Consider the following 17,819-nt stretch of genomic DNA (forward strand, 5'->3'; position numbering starts at 1 on the left):
CCTATTGTTACTCATTCTTGAAAAACACAAAAATACAGAAAAATATACATCTGCTTTCCTAAACTTCCTTTCTGGAAGTTTTCATCCACTTCATCCAAAACTTCATCCAAGTTTTTATTCATTCATTTCCGTCAGTGGACGGAAATATTCATTCGGCTGTATCTGACCGTCGTGGCAAAAAGATTTTAAACTATCCCTGGATTACTTGTAAGACATAATACAGTGGAAATGCTGGGTAAATAGTTGTTATGCTGTATTGTTTAGGGAACAATGACAAAAAAAAAGTTTGTACGTGTTCAGTCCAGACGCAGCCAGCAACCACTGTAAGCCTAACGACAAGTACACATTGTCAGCAGCAGTGGAACTTTTTTTCAGTTATTTTCAATCTGCAGCTGGCTGACTCCTTGGGTGTGAAGGCCAACTGTGCGTGAACACGAGTGAGTGGGTGAGTGTGTGAGCAGATGGGACTTCAAGTAAGTTCTCGATCTCTCTGAGTCTCTTGCCTCCTGTGGGTAGTACGGCAGTAATACCTGGCTCCCTGTGGAGAAACGGCTGCTCTTACTTACACTGTTGATGGGAACAGACGTGACACCGTCCACGGAGGTAATCTGGCAGTATCCGTAAGCTGACCCCACTATGCCACTGGGAATTCATCCCTCAAGTGATACTCATACAAGTAGTAACTGCCGTGGGTACTAGGCGATTACTGCTAATAAATGTCCGTCGATTGGGGCCTTTTAGACTAAAGTGCAGTGCGTTTGTCTGGCAGAGTACTCGGCAGATGTGGAGAATGGAGCAGCTCTGTCGGTGCCCTGCAGAGGGAGGGACGAGAGGAATTACTGAATGAGAGCGCAGCGGTGTGGACAGCCCCCGGGGCTGGCTGCTGGGAAGCAGGATGGCAGTACATGTCGTGTCCTGGTCCAGGCAGGAAGTCACCCAGGAGAGAAACAGGAGGCTGCTAGCAGGGACTACGGACGGCATGTGGAATGGAGGATGGGGTGTGAGTGAGGCTTCTACTTGCTCTGAGTGATGAATGTGTTGCCTGGTCAGAAAGCATGACAGCTTACCTCGCAGGGTTACTGTATGGACTGAAGAGCACGTGTGCGGAGCCTCTCGCCCGGTACCTGGCATGCACAGTAGGTCCTCGGTGGAAGTTGGTACTGCTGCCCTGATGTGGTCGCCACACGCCCAGCTGTGGTGAGACCCGGTCCCCCAGGTGAGGCCTACGTTGTCCCTGGGCCTGGGCATATGGTGCGGGACAAGTGAGAAACCCTTTCGATGGCGTGCGGCCTCCACGGTCCTTTTGTGTTTGGGGTTTGCAGTTGCCCAGTTCATGGGTACTGGAGTGGGACGAGTGTCCGTGAAGGTTCCCTGGCAGGGGACAAAACGTGGGCAAAGCCTTGTGTCTGCTCTTAATATGGAGTAAGGTACTTAAATGTGTTTTGTCACCCCAGTAACACTGAGTTTAATAATGGCGCTATAATTATTCAGCTTCATTCCTCAGTTACAAAGCAGGCTGTTTTCACTTGACAGTATTACAGTGTCTAGTTATAATGGAATTATTTTTGTTGTGTTTCTTAAAGCCAAAAAGAAAGTTTTCTCCTAACCATAGTGCTGGAGGTTTTTATGTTAATGTTTTCTGCACATGGTAGAGTAACAGTGGAGAGACCTTGGGCACACTGACGTGGCTGTGGCGAATGTGGGGTGCAGGAGTTGGGAGCCACAGTGCGAGGATGAGGACCGCAGTGCAGTCCCCAGCCGGGGTTAGCTGCGGCAGCCACGTGACAAGGCCACCGATGGGTGCTGAGCCTGGCGACCCAGCAGGCCAGTCACCTTGGGGTCAGGAATGCACAGGCAGTCTGGACCTGGTGGGTACAGCAAGGTCTGATGGGTTGGGGATCAGACCCCCAAAAACACAAGCCCTGATCTGGCTTTGCAAGTTACCTGTGACATCCTGTGGGAGAAATGGTGACCGGCTGGTGGGGACCGCGCTGTAGCGGCGCTGAGCTCTTCAGCTGCTGGCGTCGGTGTAGGTCGGGTGCCTGTTAGAGCCCCGTCACCAGGCATTCTGGGAGGAGGCGGGGCATGAAAATGTGGACTGTGTCCCCAAGGCCAGCAAGCCTGGTCTCTGTTCATTTAAGAGGGTCAGCCATGCCATTTAATGGCTGTGACACCTGCTGTTGAGTGGTCTTTGTCCAAGCCACTGTCCCCGGGCCTTGGGCCCTGCATGCTGCACAGGGCCAGGCCTCCTGCTGTCCCCACTGAGGATTGGTTGCCACTTGCCTTCTGGGGTCGAATTTTCTGCAGCAGCTCATATGGTTCATTAATCTCTCTTTGAAAAGACTGCTTTTCATTTTCTGTGTGTTTCTGTAAAAATGCAGCACATACAGCAGACACAGCACAAAGCTGACGAAGCAGAAGGCGCCCTGCTTCTCGGCGGGTTTGGGGAATCCCAGCCCATTGGGGGTAGCAGTGGCCTTGCTCACCCTGAGTCTGCTGGGCTCCAACGTGGTGGCTGGCGGTACAGTAGGCACGTCTGCGAAGAACTTAGGACCTTCTGGGTAGTTTCTGGTGACGAGATTTGGGGACCAGGCAGCCTAGAGAAGGCCACCATGTGGAAGGTGCCGTGCCTGTGCCCCTGGCACATCTGCAAGCAGGGAAGGTGCTCGTGCCTTTGAGTGGTGGTTACTTTGGCTTTTTGTTCATTTGGTTTGAAAGGCGAGACTCCGGATCTGTGCCTGGTAAAGAAGTAGTTGGTCAGTGGGCCGGAAACGAGCAGGAGTAGCGTGGCAGCGATGGGGCATGTCCTCCCACATGAGTCAGGTTTCCCTCTAACGCGGCCTGGTCCCCAGGAAGACCTGGAGGAGCTGCTTGTAGCCGTGCTCACTGGACCGCAGGTCTGAGGAGGCGTCTAGGGTCGGGGCGTCCAGGGACGAGCTGGGACATGTGTGCTGCTGGCGGGGGCTGGGAGCAGCTCGGCACAGGACTCCCAGGGACGCTGAAGCGCAGAGGGACCTGGGAGGACGCTGAGGGTCTCCTGGGTGCTCAGAGAGAGGAGGCTGGGCGGCGGGGCTGTGGATCGAAGGTGCACACCCTCCTGGGACGAACTGACACGCGCCCCAGGGCTGTCCCTCACCATGTCCCAGCACCGGTGCCGTGACGCCCTCAGTGAAAGCCCGGGACCGTTCTCCACGGTAACTCTCCGGGCGGCCAGAATGCTCTGGGCTGAAAGCGGAGTGCCCGGGTGGACTGTCCCTCCTCACCAAGCCACAGACAAGCTTTCTTGCTGGAAAGTAGACCCACTGTTCTCCATTGTGATAACTTGTTCTCTTTGTCTTCACAGAGACTAATAGACAAGTCACGTGTAACCTGTGTCAAATGGGTTCCCGGTTCGGAAAGCCTTTTCCTAGTGGCCCATTCGAGTGGGGCCATGTACCTGTATAACGTGGAGCACACTTGTGGCACCGCAGCCCCCCACTACCAGCTTCTGAAGCAGGGGGACAGCTTTGCTGTGCACACTTGCAAGAGCAAATCCACGAGGAACCCTCTCCTTAAGTGGACGGTGGGCGAGGGGGCCCTCAACGAGTTTGCTTTCTCCCCAGATGGCAAGTTCTTGGCGTGCGTGAGCCAGGACGGTTTCCTGCGGGTGTTCGGCTTTGACTCGGTGGAGCTGCACGGCTCCATGAAAAGCTACTTTGGAGGCTTGCTGTGCGTGTGCTGGAGCCCGGACGGCAAGTACCTTGTGACAGGTGGCGAGGACGACCTGGTGACAGTCTGGTCTTTTGTAGACTGCCGAGTGATAGCACGAGGCCACGGGCACAAGTCCTGGGTCAGTGTGGTGGCATTTGATCCCTATACCACGAGTGTAGAAGAAAGTGACCCTATGGAGTTTAGTGGCAGCGACGAGGACTTCCAGGACCTTCTCCACTTTGGCAGAGACCGAGCCAACAGCACACAGTCCAGGCTCTCCAAACGGAACTCCACAGAGAGCCGCCCTGTCAGCGTCACCTACCGGTTTGGCTCGGTGGGCCAGGACACGCAGCTCTGCCTGTGGGACCTCACGGAAGACATCCTTTTCCCTCACCAACCCCTCTCGCGAGCAAGGACACACACAAATGTCATGAACGCCACAAGCCCTCCTGCTGGAAGCACTGGGAACAGTGTCACGACACCCGGCAACTCTGCGCCCCCGCCCCTGCCACGGTCCAACAGCCTCCCGCATTCCACCGTCTCCAGCGCCGGCAGCAAGAGCAACGTCGCCGACGGGGCCATCGCTTCTGGGGTCAGCAAATTCGCGACCCTCTCACTACACGACCGGAAGGACCGGCACCATGAGAAAGACCACAAGCGGAACCACAGCATGGGGCACATTTCCAGCAAGAGCAGCGACAAACTGAACCTAGTCACGAAAACCAAAACGGACCCCGCTAAAACTCTGGGGACGCCCCTGTGTCCTCGAATGGAAGACGTGCCCTTGTTAGAGCCGCTCATCTGTAAAAAGATAGCACATGAGAGACTGACGGTGTTAATTTTCCTTGAAGACTGTATAGTCACTGCTTGTCAGGAGGGATTTATTTGCACATGGGGAAGGCCTGGTAAAGTGGTAAGTTTTAACCCTTAACGCTGCGCCAGATCGAGAACGTGACTAGGTAGACATGTTTTCCTTGCGGGAGGGGTGGGGTGTACAATGAATGTGAATGACACTTCTTCTAAATGTAAATCTAAATGCATCAGAGCCATAATTTTGGATACTGCATGCCATGTAATTCTGAATCATTTGATAATTCACCTTAGAACGTTTAAAAAAATATAATCAAGCTATTTGCCAGCCAAGTCAGTCACCCTCCTGGGAGTATATAGAGTCCCAAGGTTAGCGTTCCCGTATTAGACTATTTCGATTTTAGGAAAATCATGACAGTGTGGGGAAACAATGACTTAAAATGCTAAAATTAAAATTTCTGCTTTAACTGGAATATTTTTGCCTAACTACTCAATTAGAATATTGTACACCTGATCAGAGCGTGTGTTCAGTATGGACGGCCATTGTCATTTATAGTCTGATTTTTTATCTTAATCATAAAATGTTTAGGAATCTATGAAATTTAACTTTAGGAACAAAGCGTTCAGCAGGGTTGATTGATATTATTTTTACATTGTTCTGGCAATCCACAGAAAGAGAAGAGCCTTAATTTTTAAAACCCATTTTAGTCATTTTATGACAATTAAATTGTTTAATAAACATCTTTTTTCAAAGAAGCAGTTTGTACCACTTTGATTGAGATTCCGTGCACTAGATAAATACCCACGTCACGTCACTGGGCAGTCCCGGTGACCCGCGGGCAGGGCCCAGCCGCAGTTGTCGATGTGCCTCTTGCCATATAAGCCCAGATCCTTCATGTGGAATGTGCTTTGCTTGTGTTCTTTTCCAATAAGGAAAAGGAGGTTTTGTTTTCTTGTTTTTTTCGGGGGAGGGGGGGTTGTTTTGTTTGTTTTGTTTGTTTTGGTCCAAAAGGCACTTGACTGTCGGCCCCAGGCAGGCAGAGTCCACAGGTCCGGATTTGTCCTCCTACCCTGCGGTAAGCACAAGTGCGGGTCGCCCCGTCTTCTGGTTGGATGGCAGTCGTGAATCCGGGATTGTTCTTGGGACACTGATGCGGGCCTGGCTCTCGGGCCCTGTCCTCAGGGACTTCCACCCAGCCTGTCACCCTGGGCCCTGGTGGCCTTGGCTGCTCGGGAGCAGTGGGTGCAGACTCCACGGGACCCGCTGTTCCCCTGGGAAACTGCAGCATTTAATTGGAGTTTCTTATGCTCCTGTCGGCTATGTGAGGAGTTTCCAATCCGTGTTTACATGGATGAGATGTTCTTTGAGCTCTGTTTTGTGTCCAGGTGCTGGTTACCTCATTTGTTATTTCGGTCAGGTAGGTAGGTTTTTGTTTCGCATACCTCTGGAATTCAATATGGACGTACTGACCATTTACACTGGTCTGAGCAGTGAGTGCGATTCAGCAAGTGAAGACGTGGGACTGGCTGATGGAGGCCCCCTCGGGAGGCTCGGCCTGCCCTCCCCCCACGTCCCCCTGTGCCCGTCAGCCTCATAACGCCAGCGGTTTCTGTTACCTGTGACCGCAGTGGCGTCCCGGATGAGTGGCACCGTTCGTGCATTGCGGCCTCGGCAGTGGGAATGTCCTCCCCACTGCAGGTGTGGGCCTTTGTTCCTAATGTTCACCCGTCTAAGGCAGCGCGCACAGCAGCCTTGTGTCCTGTCAGCTTCGTGGGCTCCAGGGGCCGTCGGGTGGAGGAGCGCTTAGGACCAGCCGCCAGTGCAGTTTCCCGTGCTCTGCTTCAGAGACTCCCTTCAAATGCTTCTGAGGCAGGGAGCATGCCGCTTCAAAACGCAGGACTTTGCATGTGGCCTGAGCAGAGTGGCGCCTCCCGGGTGGTGGCCTTTATGGGGACGCGTCTGTGTCCTGGGGCTGCTGGTGCACTGCTCGCTGCATCGCCTCCCGCCGGGGGGGAAGCTGTGGGGCTGAGCTCCCCAGGAACCGCACTTGAGTGCCTGGGCACCTGCCATCTGGCTCCTTCTGCCCTTTAGCTGCACCGGCTGCCGGCTGCCCTAAGAGAGGGGTGGCCCAGGTGCGCCGACAGGGCGACGTACCTAGGAGGCAGCCTGTTAGTGGAGGGCGGGGGCCTCCTTACAACACCAGCTCTGACAAGCCTGTGGTGCTCATGTCCTTGCCCACACCCCCCACCTCCACCTCCGGGTTTAAAATCCAGGTTTGGGGCAGTTTGGGATTGGGGGCTTGGTCCCAATCTTGTTCTTCCGGTTGCTGCTGGTGAGGCAGGTACTCTGCTTGGGGCCCCCTTGCTGGTTGTCAGGTGCTGGGAGGCCCAGGCTGGCTCGCAGGCCACCCTGCTCGGCCTGCGCTCTGCCCCTCTGGCGCCTGCCCTTTCTTTAACAGCCCCCAGAGCCCTTGTCCTGTAGTCAGGAGGACAGAACGTGAGGTGTGGTCCAAGACCAGGACTAAAGCTGCTGGCAGCTTGAGGAGCCAAAGGCTGGAGAGGGCGGCTGGGCGCCTCCCTCCTCCCTCGGGTTTGCTTCTGAGGCCTGCTCCACAGACGTGGGGGCAGGGGCACGGCGGCGGGTCCTGACCTCAGCTGGATGGGGCACAGTGCGACCGAGAGAAGCCTAGGGGTGGCTCGTGGTTTTTTCCCCAAGCTCTGAGTTTCCTCACTGTGATTTTTCAGAGTTGGTCAGCTTCTGTTATCTCGAGCAAGAATGTCTTTTCTAACCTACCCTCTGGAACGACAGTGGTGGGAAGGGGAGGCGTTACTGCTGCTTTCCCGCACGGCAACTCACCGGTGGGAAGCAGAGACGGAAATCCAGTACTGGCTGGCCCTGGAGTCCAGCTCCCTCTGCAGGGTGGCCCGGGGGGGGGGGGCGGTGTGGTCCTTCAGTCACCGTGCTCTGCCTCGCCTCTTTGAAACCCGCGGGAGTTCCAGAGGCCACCTTTGGGCTGTGCCTTTGGTGAGGCGGGCTTGTAAAGCCACTGGCCTGCTCGGTCCCAGCCCGCTCAGGTCTGCGCCCGAGCAGGGGACTTAAAAGCCCCGAGAGGGCTGGAGGTGGACGGCTCTGGCAAGCCTGGTCTTCTCAAAGCAAACGTGTCAGAGGGAGGAGCAGACTCGTTAGGTTCTAAATTTTGGCGAATAAACAGTGGTAAAGAATCTTGTTGTCTTTTGTGCTGATTGAACCTCTGGCACTTTTGAAGTAAGCCACTGGCTTGAGACTAAGGATGAATGCTTTACGGCAGAAAACCGGAGGAGGGACGACAGAAACAAGCTGTGACGGCAACTACTGTCTCCGTGAGGGCAACACGCGCTGCCACTGTCCTAGTTTTTACGGCGGGACCACGTCCCTCCCCGCTGGGACGCTGTCTGCTCCGCTGGCCTAACAGCCGGGGCCTCGTGGCAGCCAGCCAGCCAGCCAGCCACTTCTCCCCGATGCCTCTACTTCCTGGGCTGCGTCCTGTGTTTTGAAGAAACTGTCAAGGACTGAACGCGCACTGGAGTGGGTGAAGCCGTTGGGAACCGAGAGGGAGGTGTCGGCCTTCCTCGTGGAGGAAGCTCAGTGTGAGGGGGAAGCCGCAGGGTCAGCCAGGGAGGGCTACAGAAGGCTTTGGACAACCCAACCTGGCGGCCACGTCTGTGTCTGTGACTGAGGAAGAATGAGCAGCCGAGTTGGACCGGACGTCCCAGGAAAGATGCCAGGAGCCCAGGTGCTGTCCTGGGAGGGCGGGCGGCTTGGGCCCTGCCTGTCCCCACGTGCAGGTGGGCAGGGGAAGTGGCTGCCTCTGGTCACTGCCCCCTTGTGCTGGGCCAGGCACCTCTGCGTGCACCTGTAGGCCTGCGGAGAGACCTGGAGAGGCTGCCATCCTGGCAGACGCACGGACAGTGACAGGGTCCTCGGCCAGAGCACACCGCTCGCCAAGGGGCTCAGCGGGCTGGGCAGGTGCGCCCGGGCCCAGCCGTTCCTCTTGACACTCACCAAAGTGCCCTGGTGGAGGGCACTGTCCCCTGGGTCGGCTTCACCCACAGCTGCGTCTGTCACACGAACTCGTCATAGTGAAATTGCTTCTCTCAATGTAGAAGTGTAAACAATGGTCTGCATTCCTAATTTCTGTATACCTAAGTTTCTTAAAAACATGTTAGGTGACACTATAAAATTGTACGGATATTTTACTGTTATTGAAAATCACAAGCAAAATTTATATGTATTTCCTTTTTTATATTTTCATCTAATTTCTTGACAACTTGAATAAATTTCATAAATAGCCTTCTTAACGTGATATGTTGGTAAATTAAGTTCTTAACTGTTGCAATAATTAATGGAGGTTGAATACCAATATTGTTAGGTAATAGCTTTAAGATCATGTTTAAGACCTTGGTTTTTAGGTGTCCCCTTGTCACTGTCGCAGCTAGAAACTTACTACATATTTGATATTCAGAAGAACTTTGAGGTTGCCCTCTGTATACTGACATGAAATAAACGTGTGAATGAATTATAAATGTAGGTAATTTTCCATAGTCATTTTCACATCTAAGATAAGCTTTAAAAAAAAGTCACAATGAGACAAAAAGGAAAAGCTCTGTAATGCTGTAAAATGAAGGGCCTTGTTACAACAGACCGACACAGGAATTGCTACCTCTTATCACCTCCGCGGAGTTTATCATCATCAGAAACTTACAGATGAAGCGTCTGTTCTGTGTAGGGAAGGTACGGACTGTTTTGTGCCCCTTGACGGTGCTGAGTCTGCGGGAAGGACTGGGGCCCGACTTTAGCCGAGCTGTGAAACGGTTTGGTGAGGATGCTGACCCTCGGGTCACCCTGGGCTATGAGCAGCTTTGGTGAGCACAGCCTCTGTGTCCCGGCCACAGCTGGGAGAGGAGAAGCGGGCCGGCCGGTCCAGGAGCTCCTTCCGGGCCTTTCGTTGCTTTCCTGCTCGGGGCTTCAGGTGCTTGGGGCCCCGGAGCTGCTGGGGGCTGTCCTGCCTGGCGCTTGGGCCCGCTGACAGAGGGAGCAGCGGTTTACACTGTCCTGCTGCGTGACCTGCAGCCTGAATCAGGGTCAGAAGTGCAGCCTGGACCTGCCAGCGCCCCAGGGGTCAGGTGAGGCAAAGGTGAGCTGGCCAAGACAGCCCCTTGTCGGGCCCTGGTCTCCCTCTTCCCCGTCACGTCTGGGCCTGGAGCTCCCTCCCTCCTGTCAGCCCGCGCGTGTCAGGACTCCAGAACCTTCTTGATCGCGCTTTCTCCCGAGCCCTCTGCACCCAAGCCTGTGTCTTGCCTTCAGCTCAGCTGCCAGAGCACAAGGTGCAGACTTCACACCCTCAGAGCTGTTTCCTCGGACCTCCTGCCACAGGAGCAGCACATGTCCCTGCAGCCTTGAGAAGATCTAAGTCTGTCTTCCACGTGTGACTGCCGTCAAAGGAAACAGATGATTCTGGTCCAGTGAGTATCATGAAAGGGACATCTGGAGGCTCTCGGCACCTGCACCCACCTTTCAGTGTTGGTGGCCGTGAAACCGGCCTCTCTGTGGGCCGGTTTCAGGGGGAAGCTGGCCGGACGGCCGGCATGGGCGAATCCTGGAAGTGACTTGGGCTACAAAGGCTTTAGGACAGAAGAGGGGTCCAGTCCTCCTGCCCCAGAGCACAGCGGGGGGGGGTCGCAGGTGAGGGCCCGAAGGGAACTCTGTCCACACGGTTCTCAGAGGAACCCTTATCTGGCTGGGTCCCCAGGTCTTCTTCCCCAGAAGCCTGAAAAGAGCATGATCATTTTCTCCGGGTGACTTTTCTCTTTAGAGACCATATTGAGTGGCCTCTTTGGGGAAATGTGCCACCTTCAGTGTGACCTGTCAATAAGCAGGTCAGGGCTGACAAAGGGACATGGTCAGTTGTCCAGCAGGGACCAAGGTCCCAGGCCCACTATGAACAGTGGGTCTGGGGCAGGGAGTGGCCCAAGGAAGTGCCGTGGGGTGGGCACCTCCTCTGAGCCCCACACCCTTGTGGGGATCAGGGGACCACGGCTGTGCCCCACCCACTGGCTAAGCCTGGCTCATTTCATGCGAGGACGTTGGCTCACACACCTGAGTGTGAAATGGTGGCTCCTCTGTCCAGGTCTCTCGTTCTTGTATGTGGCGGTGTGGGTGCTGGGAAGATGGGGTTCTCATGGATGGATTCAGGGAAATGTATCCATAGCTAGAAACGGGCCTGGAGGAAGCCGGCCTGGTGACCTCATAGTTTTGTACCGTCTCTAAAAGGCTTCGCTTCACAAATGTCTACCAGTGAGATGGGGCCACGGGGGCACCTGGCCGGAGCCTAGAGCTAGCCTCACGGTTAAGTGCTCCGTGGAAGGTGCTGGGAGCAGGAGCCACCTTCCAGGGGAGGCCGACCCGGTGAGCTCCACGGCCCCTGAGCACTCGCACCCAGCGCCAAGCGCCCTCTCATGGCACTGTCTGCGTCTCCTGAGAGAAGCCTGCAGTCAAACCTGTCCAGGCTGGCGTGCACGGCACTTTTGTCTGGGGTGGGGAGGGTGGCTTTGAACAATGCCGGGGTGTGACACTGAGGTCACACGCAGCCCAGACATCCTCCCACAACTACTTCGCTCGCTCCTGAGGTCCTGACGTCACAGTCACAGGCTGGGCGGGGGGCGGCGAGGCCCGGATGGGTCCCCCCCAGACTTCGGGACAAGGCTTCTGACGTGGCCTCTGGCCCCCATGGTCTTGGTGTCAGGGTCTGCGATCTCAGCAGCACCCCAGCAGACACATGTTCCTTTCCTGTAAATTGTTTAACCAAAATACTGTTTTTCTTATAATGTTTCTTGTGAAACAAAGCTTAATAAGCTTAGTATTATAAATTATAATCAAGCCCAAAGCAGGTAAGAGCTAGATATTTCATCACGTAATTTTCAAATGAAATCTCCAGCAGGAATAAGATGGTAACCGGTAAGAACAGAACAGCTTACTGAGTATGAGATTCAAGATTTGTCGCTTGTCCTGTAGCAGGCCTCCTCCCTGGGGGCTAGCAGGACATTACGCAGTCTCGGTGGGAGGAATCTTGCTTGGTTGGTATTTGTAAGGCTCTTACTTGGCAGCCGTCTGCTGTCTGCTCAGACCAGCCGTGACCACGCTGCTGAGCGCGGCCGCGAAGGGCAATGCTCGTCCTTCCCGTGGAGTAACTGAGGAGGATGCGCGCAGAGGACGTAGGCGGGCCAGAGCCTCCACGCTGAGACGCGGCCCCTCTGTCCTTCCGTCCACGGGTGCAGGGGGGCTTCCCCGCCCTTCTCCCCACCTGCTAACCTTTAAAGCTCAGGCGAACAAGAACAGGCTGACTGTTCCTTTCATTTTCTTCGGAGTTGGGTGTTGGCCCGGATGCCTTCTCTGCCCATCACGGAACGCGACCCCACCTCCACCTCCAGCAAGTGACGGGTCAGCCCCACGTTCCCTGCCTGCCACAGGCTGGACGGTCCTGCCCATGTGCCATGCTGACCCTTGGTGTCGCTGCTTCCTGGGCAGGTTAGTCCAGGCTCACCGTTCTCCACTGCTGCCCACCCACAAAGGCCTTCTGAGGCCACTTGGTGGAGGGGCTCCTTGCCTGGGTGCTTGGGCTGCCCTTGGATTTCTTACCTGACATCCAGGCTGCTTGCGGCTCAGAGCCCCAGGGTCCAGTCCCGGGCGTTGGGCCCAGGGCGTCTTGCTGCAGTGTCTGTTCTAGAGTAATTGTTTTCCAGGGTTGGCGTCGAAAGTCTAAGCCTATTAACCACAAGCCCTGATTCCCCCGACAGGGAGTAATCGAGGGCGTCTGAGTATGGGCAACAGGGCTGAGAGAGGGTTGGGGGACGAGGGCTTACTGTGATGACCTTCAGGATCTTTCTAACCTGGGCCTCATGGACAGCAGGGGGGTAGGGTGGCGGAGGGGTCCTGGTTGGCCCCCCGCTGCTGTCACTACTGGGATTCAGGCTTCAGCCAACAGAGTACATTTATGTTGAATAGAAAAAGTGGGGGTCCTTCTGCAGCCGGAGGATTGGGTGGCTTTTCAGGCGTGGGGAGATGGTCAGCTAGTAGAGACTGTCCCCACTGGCATTAGGACCCATGTCACCTCTGTGCCTCAGAACCCGCCTTCCCTTGGGACTGCAAAGAAAGGGGCCAAGTCCTCCAGGGCCATCACACTCAGAACCGGAGAAAGTGAGGCAGGCGAGGGCCCTGGGCGGGGCAGCCAGACCTGAAATTGTCCACTGCGGCAGCCACGAGCCACCAAGGCCACCGAGCACTGGAGTGGGACTGGCCCAAACCCAAATGTGCTGCCACACAGCCTGCCCCAAAGGCTTCATCTGAAAAAGGATGTAAAATACGTCACTAGTCACTTTTCCATTGGTTACATACTGAAATAACGTGGCATATATTGGGTTAAATAAAATATAAAAACTCACTTCACCTGTTTTTTAAATTATTCAATGTGCTACTGGAATTTTAAGTGTCACGTGAGGCTCGCCCTCTCCCTATAGCGGACAGCGCTGGCCTGGTGATGCGACCGTCCCTCTGGGGCCGGGGGTGGACTGGGGGGTTCCAGCGCCCCTCATTCTATGTACCTGTGTCACCGCTGTCAGAAGTGCCGCGGTGGGGCTGGGACAGGGAGGTCTCATGCGGGGGGCGCACTGCTCCCCCTTTGCAGGAAGGAGCAGAGTCCTTTTCTCTCGGCCTCTTCCTCTGTAGATCTGACAGTTTCCGGACACCCCAGAGCTCATGGAAACCACGTTCTTCAACCGCAGTCACCTTCAGGGGTGGGTGACTGTGTGGGCTGAGCACTCGTGTACCGACGGTGTGCCCTGCAGACTGCCCCCATGGGCCTCGCTGAGGCTCTCCCCACGCAGCCGTCACCGAGGCGGGGCTGGGGCCCCATGAGCTGCCATCCGTCTGGATTTCAGTGTCCATGGGTTTGGGTCACACGGTGAGCCCCGGGCCGGAGGAGGAGAGCGGCAGGTCTGAGCAGGCCCAGAGCCGCATTCCACTGGCTCCACGCATGCTAGTCTGGCCCACGTTAACAGGTCTGTTTCGGGGGAAGCAGCGGGCTGGGAAATGACTCGCAGTGGGACCGCGCGTCTCCAGCTGCCCCAACAAGGCGGGCAGAACTGAAGGCCAGTGTCAGGTCGGCAGCCCTCACCTGTCTCCACACCCGCCCAGGGGCCCAGGTGGCCAGCAGCCGGGTTGGCTCCGCGTTGAGGCTCGTCCTGCATAAACAGCACTAACCAAGTGCAGCGTCTTCCAGTGTGTCTGCAGACTGAGGCTTAGTGGCTTCAGTCAGCACGGCTCTATGGGAACCTTAGAACAAGTCATAAACAAATGCCAACGGCCCCAGGGATAAGCCCACAGAAGTGAGTGCCCCATCCTCGGCCTTACCTGGGCTCAGGCCTGTATCACCACAAGTTAGTGAGCGCCTCTCAGAAGGAGCTCCCCAAAGGGGCACTCACCACCTCTTAACTGCACCAGCGCCCGTCCCCAAGCCCCCCGCCAAGTGGCAGGACATGGCCCAGGGCCTCCTTTTTCTACCTGCTGGGCCTATATGCTGGCGCTCAAGCTGGAGGGGTGCCATCCTCACAACACCCCACCAGACAATGTGAGAACCCTTAGGAAGGAAATGCCTTTCACCAAGTGCTACTAAACTGTCGCTGGAGGCGGCCCAGCCCTGGGCGCTGGGTGTGCAGTGCTCTGGGCCCCTCTGGCGAGCTGGCGTGGGAGTCACGGGGACCTCTTCTCAGTGAGCTGCAGCCCTGGGGGAAGGCAGTGAAGGACCCCCCAGAAGGTGCCCCTCACATTTGGGACAATGATGTCCCAAAGAACCCAGGCCCCGAGAGCTCACGTCATCGCCAGCCAGCCCGCCCAAACAGGCAGGCCGAGCCCTGTGGGTTCTTACGAGGGAGGAGACAGGAGGGCGCTGGACAGGGGTTAAATAGGTGAAACGGAGGATTTGTTAGCACTCTGGTCCAAGCCGACAGAAAGGGAATTTCATCACGTGAACCCGCTGAAGGACAGTGACTGCGACCTTTTTCGATGTCCAGTGTTTTGCTGGATTAATGTAAACTGCTTCGTTTGGAGGGTCTATTGTCATCCCCAAACCAGGCAAGTTCTCCGGGTGGAACTGTAATGTAGTGACCCCACTACTGCTCGAAAATTCTCACCCTGGACACGGTCTTGAGGGAGTGATGACGGAGCCACAAGCAGCAGACACTCGCAGGAGGCAGATGTCACCTGAGTTGTGAGGGGAAGGTCCCTCAGGGCAGGGCTCACTGCTCACCCAAAGAAGTTGTTTTCATTCTAAATCATTCTTCTGGGGCTGCAATGAAAAATAAGTGAGATTTTCTTGCTTTTTACCCTACAATTCAATGTCATTAAAATCTATTATAAGATATATACATATATACATAGTGTAAATTAAAATGTTTCTGAGACAAGAAATCCCCTTACATCCAACTGTTACGAACAGTCCCTCAGTCTGGTTCTGCACGGATTTTTTTACCTCAGCCGATCAGACGACAACCTGGGGTGCACCCGAGTGACCTTCGGACGTAAATGCAGAATTCAGGAGGACAGATGCTGCAATCACTGATTTTTAAAAATTGTTGGCACTTAAAATAGTTTAATGCTGTTAAAAAATTACTTTGAATGTGGCTGTAATGGACCTCCAAGGTGTGGAGTGAATCAACTCTGTATCATGTATAATAGGAAATGGTCACCTCACTAGTAATTTTCATCAGTTAAGAGTAACATTTCTAATTCACAAAAACGATTAAAACGATCTTGCATATACCGTTTATCTTCTGTTAAATTGGCTTGCACTCTTTAGACCACGCCCCGCGAAGCCGTCGCCGTCAGTCAGTCTGGTCTGAGAACGTGCCCATGTGTGCAGTCTGCATTTCCAGCCCATTTCCTTCCAGCTCCAAGTCCCAGAAGCCATCCTGTCATTGGAAGCCCGTGACCACACGTGACTCGGTCACTGCCATGTTCTGTTAACTACTTGGTGACGAGAAATGGCCAATGAAATCACGTGGCCCTTCTGTTTGGTTGGAACCGCTCATGTTAACCTGCGTGGAGGTCATGCCCACCGCTGCCTGCAGACGCTGAGGTCGCTAGAAGCGCAGCATCGTGTGACTGCCAGGAATCCTCTGCCAATGGACCGTGTGAAGCGCTTTGGTTTGGTGACTAAATCATGAAGTGTCTGACACATTTCTCTGATCATTAAATCTGGGGCACGGCTAAGTGATTTAGGCTAGACAAGGGGCGTGCATACCTTCCGAGGGGTGCCATTTATTGTCACCATTTATGTGACTGGCAGCAGGGGGTGAGCCTGTGTCAGAACAGTGCTCATCAGCGCAGCTCTCGCTTGTCTCCAGAGGAGAGGCTACTCCGTCTCGGCCACCCAGTGGGAGGGCTGCACTGCGGGGGGAGCCTTCCGGAAACGTCACTACGAAACACTAGACACACCATTGTTTTACAGGAAAGAATCAGAATTTACGGACCATACACGTTCCAGATGGCCTCGTGCTAAACCAGAGTGCCAGCACATTTTAGGGGGTTTGATGTGTGGCACTTCTTAGTCAAAGCCCGGCTATCTGGGTGCTGTCAGTTACATGCAAGAGCCACCCCCGTGGGCCCGAACCTACCAGGAAGCCACACTTCCTGGAGACCAGAGAACCGAGTCCAGGATTCTGAGTGGGGTCCTCCTGGGCGTCGCCTTGTTCCACGCACCTCCTGTCTGTTTGTAGGGACAAGTGGAGGTGTACTGGGCTCCATGTGTTAAAATCCCAGCACTTTGCTCAGGTGACCCCATGGCTTTCACTGGCCCTGAGATTCACGTGGCCCGAGGCGGGCTGTCACCCTCTGTCGGGCTCTGGTGTGCAGTTCGCCACTGACGACACCTATACTGAAGCTGTCAGGTGTGTCCCCATTTGTGAAGATGCATCCATGCTGGGAACAAATCTTTATGTTTATGGCTCTGTTCCCAAGATGGGTCCCTGGCCAACTGGCCCGAGACTGTTTCCCAAATCAAGCTGTGCTGTAACTGTCCCCCCACCGCCACCACCATGACACAGCGTTTGCACCCAGGCTGGCCTCCCCCTCCCTCAGAAGCCTGGACGGAGCTGAAGTCGCTCAGCTCACCTGGTGCGGTTGGCTTGTGACGTGTCCTCCTTGCCTTGAGCTTTCTTCCACTTTTGGAGTGGGCAAGGGCACACCCCATGCGTGGGGACAGGTCCAGGCAAAACCCGAGAGGAGGCAGGCATTCCAGAGAGCGGGGTCCAGCTCAGCGCCCCTGTGGCTGCCCCCCTGGCCAGCGGTGGGGCCTGGCCAGAGAACACAGGCCCAGCTGTGCCCTCGCCACAGGGCGGCAGAGCCCAGGTCACTGGAGCAGGTTTATGCCATCACCGCAGGGTGGCAGTCCCAGGACCCAGCCGTCTGCTTCCTCACGCTGCTCCTGACCAGCACTCCAGCCCCATCTCGGGAGCAGTTGGGCTGTGCGCTTCGGCCCAGGACGTCCTCTCTGGCGGAGCTCAGGAGGCCCAGCACCCAGCAGTGCTCAGGAAACGTGAGGAATGAGCGGACTGGACAGGGTGGTGGTGGATGTGACACTTCGGCCCCCTCCCTTTCTGGAGTTCCGTGGTGACAATTCAAGTGGTTTGGGAGACATTTAACAGCGTTGCCCTAAAAGGCTTACGTGGCCTCACTGCTTTCCTCGCTCTCTTCCCAGACTCCTGTCTGCCCTGTCTGGAGTGGGCAGCGACTCTGCCAGGGCCCTGGCAGCAGGACAAGGCTGTCTCCTGTGCCCTCTAAGCCCTGGCCACCAGCACTGGCCCACAGACAGGCATAGGGAGAGCCAGGCACCATTGCTGCCACCCAGCCATGCAGGAAGCCCTGCTCTCCACATCTGCAGGGAGGCGGACTCGCCCCTGTGAAGCTGGTGTTCAAGCCGGCGTGGGCCAGAGAGCCCAGGGCCGCTGCACAGAGGCAGGCACAGTGACTTGCCCTGGGGGCCTGGCCCTGGCTGGGCCTCGTACGTTAGCCCGATACTGCCTCAGAGACCAACATGAAACCACAGGGCCTCATTTGGTGGACAGGCCATGTCCCTGTGGGGCCTGGCCTGCCCCAGAGAGCCCCCCAACCCCACCGTCCCCACCATGGGGTGACAACTGTTGGAGAGTAAGGGCAGCTGGCGTCCAGAAAACCAGCATCCAAACTTTGCTCTCTGAAGAAGCCGTGCAGAAAGCTTTACCGATTTCCT

General features: G+C 55.6%; 1 protein-coding gene across 9 annotated transcripts in view; it reads left to right on the forward strand.

Annotated features, from left to right (window-relative positions):
* The window catches only part of WDR20 (WD repeat domain 20), a 57,089-nt gene extending 42,260 nt beyond the window's left edge, over window positions 1-14,829 (forward strand). For 6 of the 9 annotated variants that reach the window (XM_081049142.1, XM_081049141.1, XM_081049139.1 and 3 more), the window contains one exon: window positions 3,344-5,250. In XM_081049142.1, the coding sequence (XP_080905268.1) occupies window positions 3,431-4,621 (1,191 nt within the window). In that variant the 5' untranslated portion in view covers window positions 3,344-3,430 and the 3' untranslated portion in view covers window positions 4,622-5,250. Of the gene's footprint in view, window positions 1-3,343; window positions 8,836-14,641 lie in introns of those variants that run through there. The other 3 variants (XM_081049136.1, XM_081049137.1, XM_081049144.1) reach the window with 3 other exon arrangements.
* The last annotated feature ends 2,990 nt before the right edge of the window (window positions 14,830-17,819 follow it).

Source organism: Rhinolophus hipposideros (assembly GCF_964194185.1).
Source record: "Rhinolophus hipposideros genome assembly, chromosome: 5".
In the NCBI taxonomy this organism is placed as follows: Eukaryota; Metazoa; Chordata; class Mammalia; order Chiroptera; family Rhinolophidae; genus Rhinolophus; species Rhinolophus hipposideros.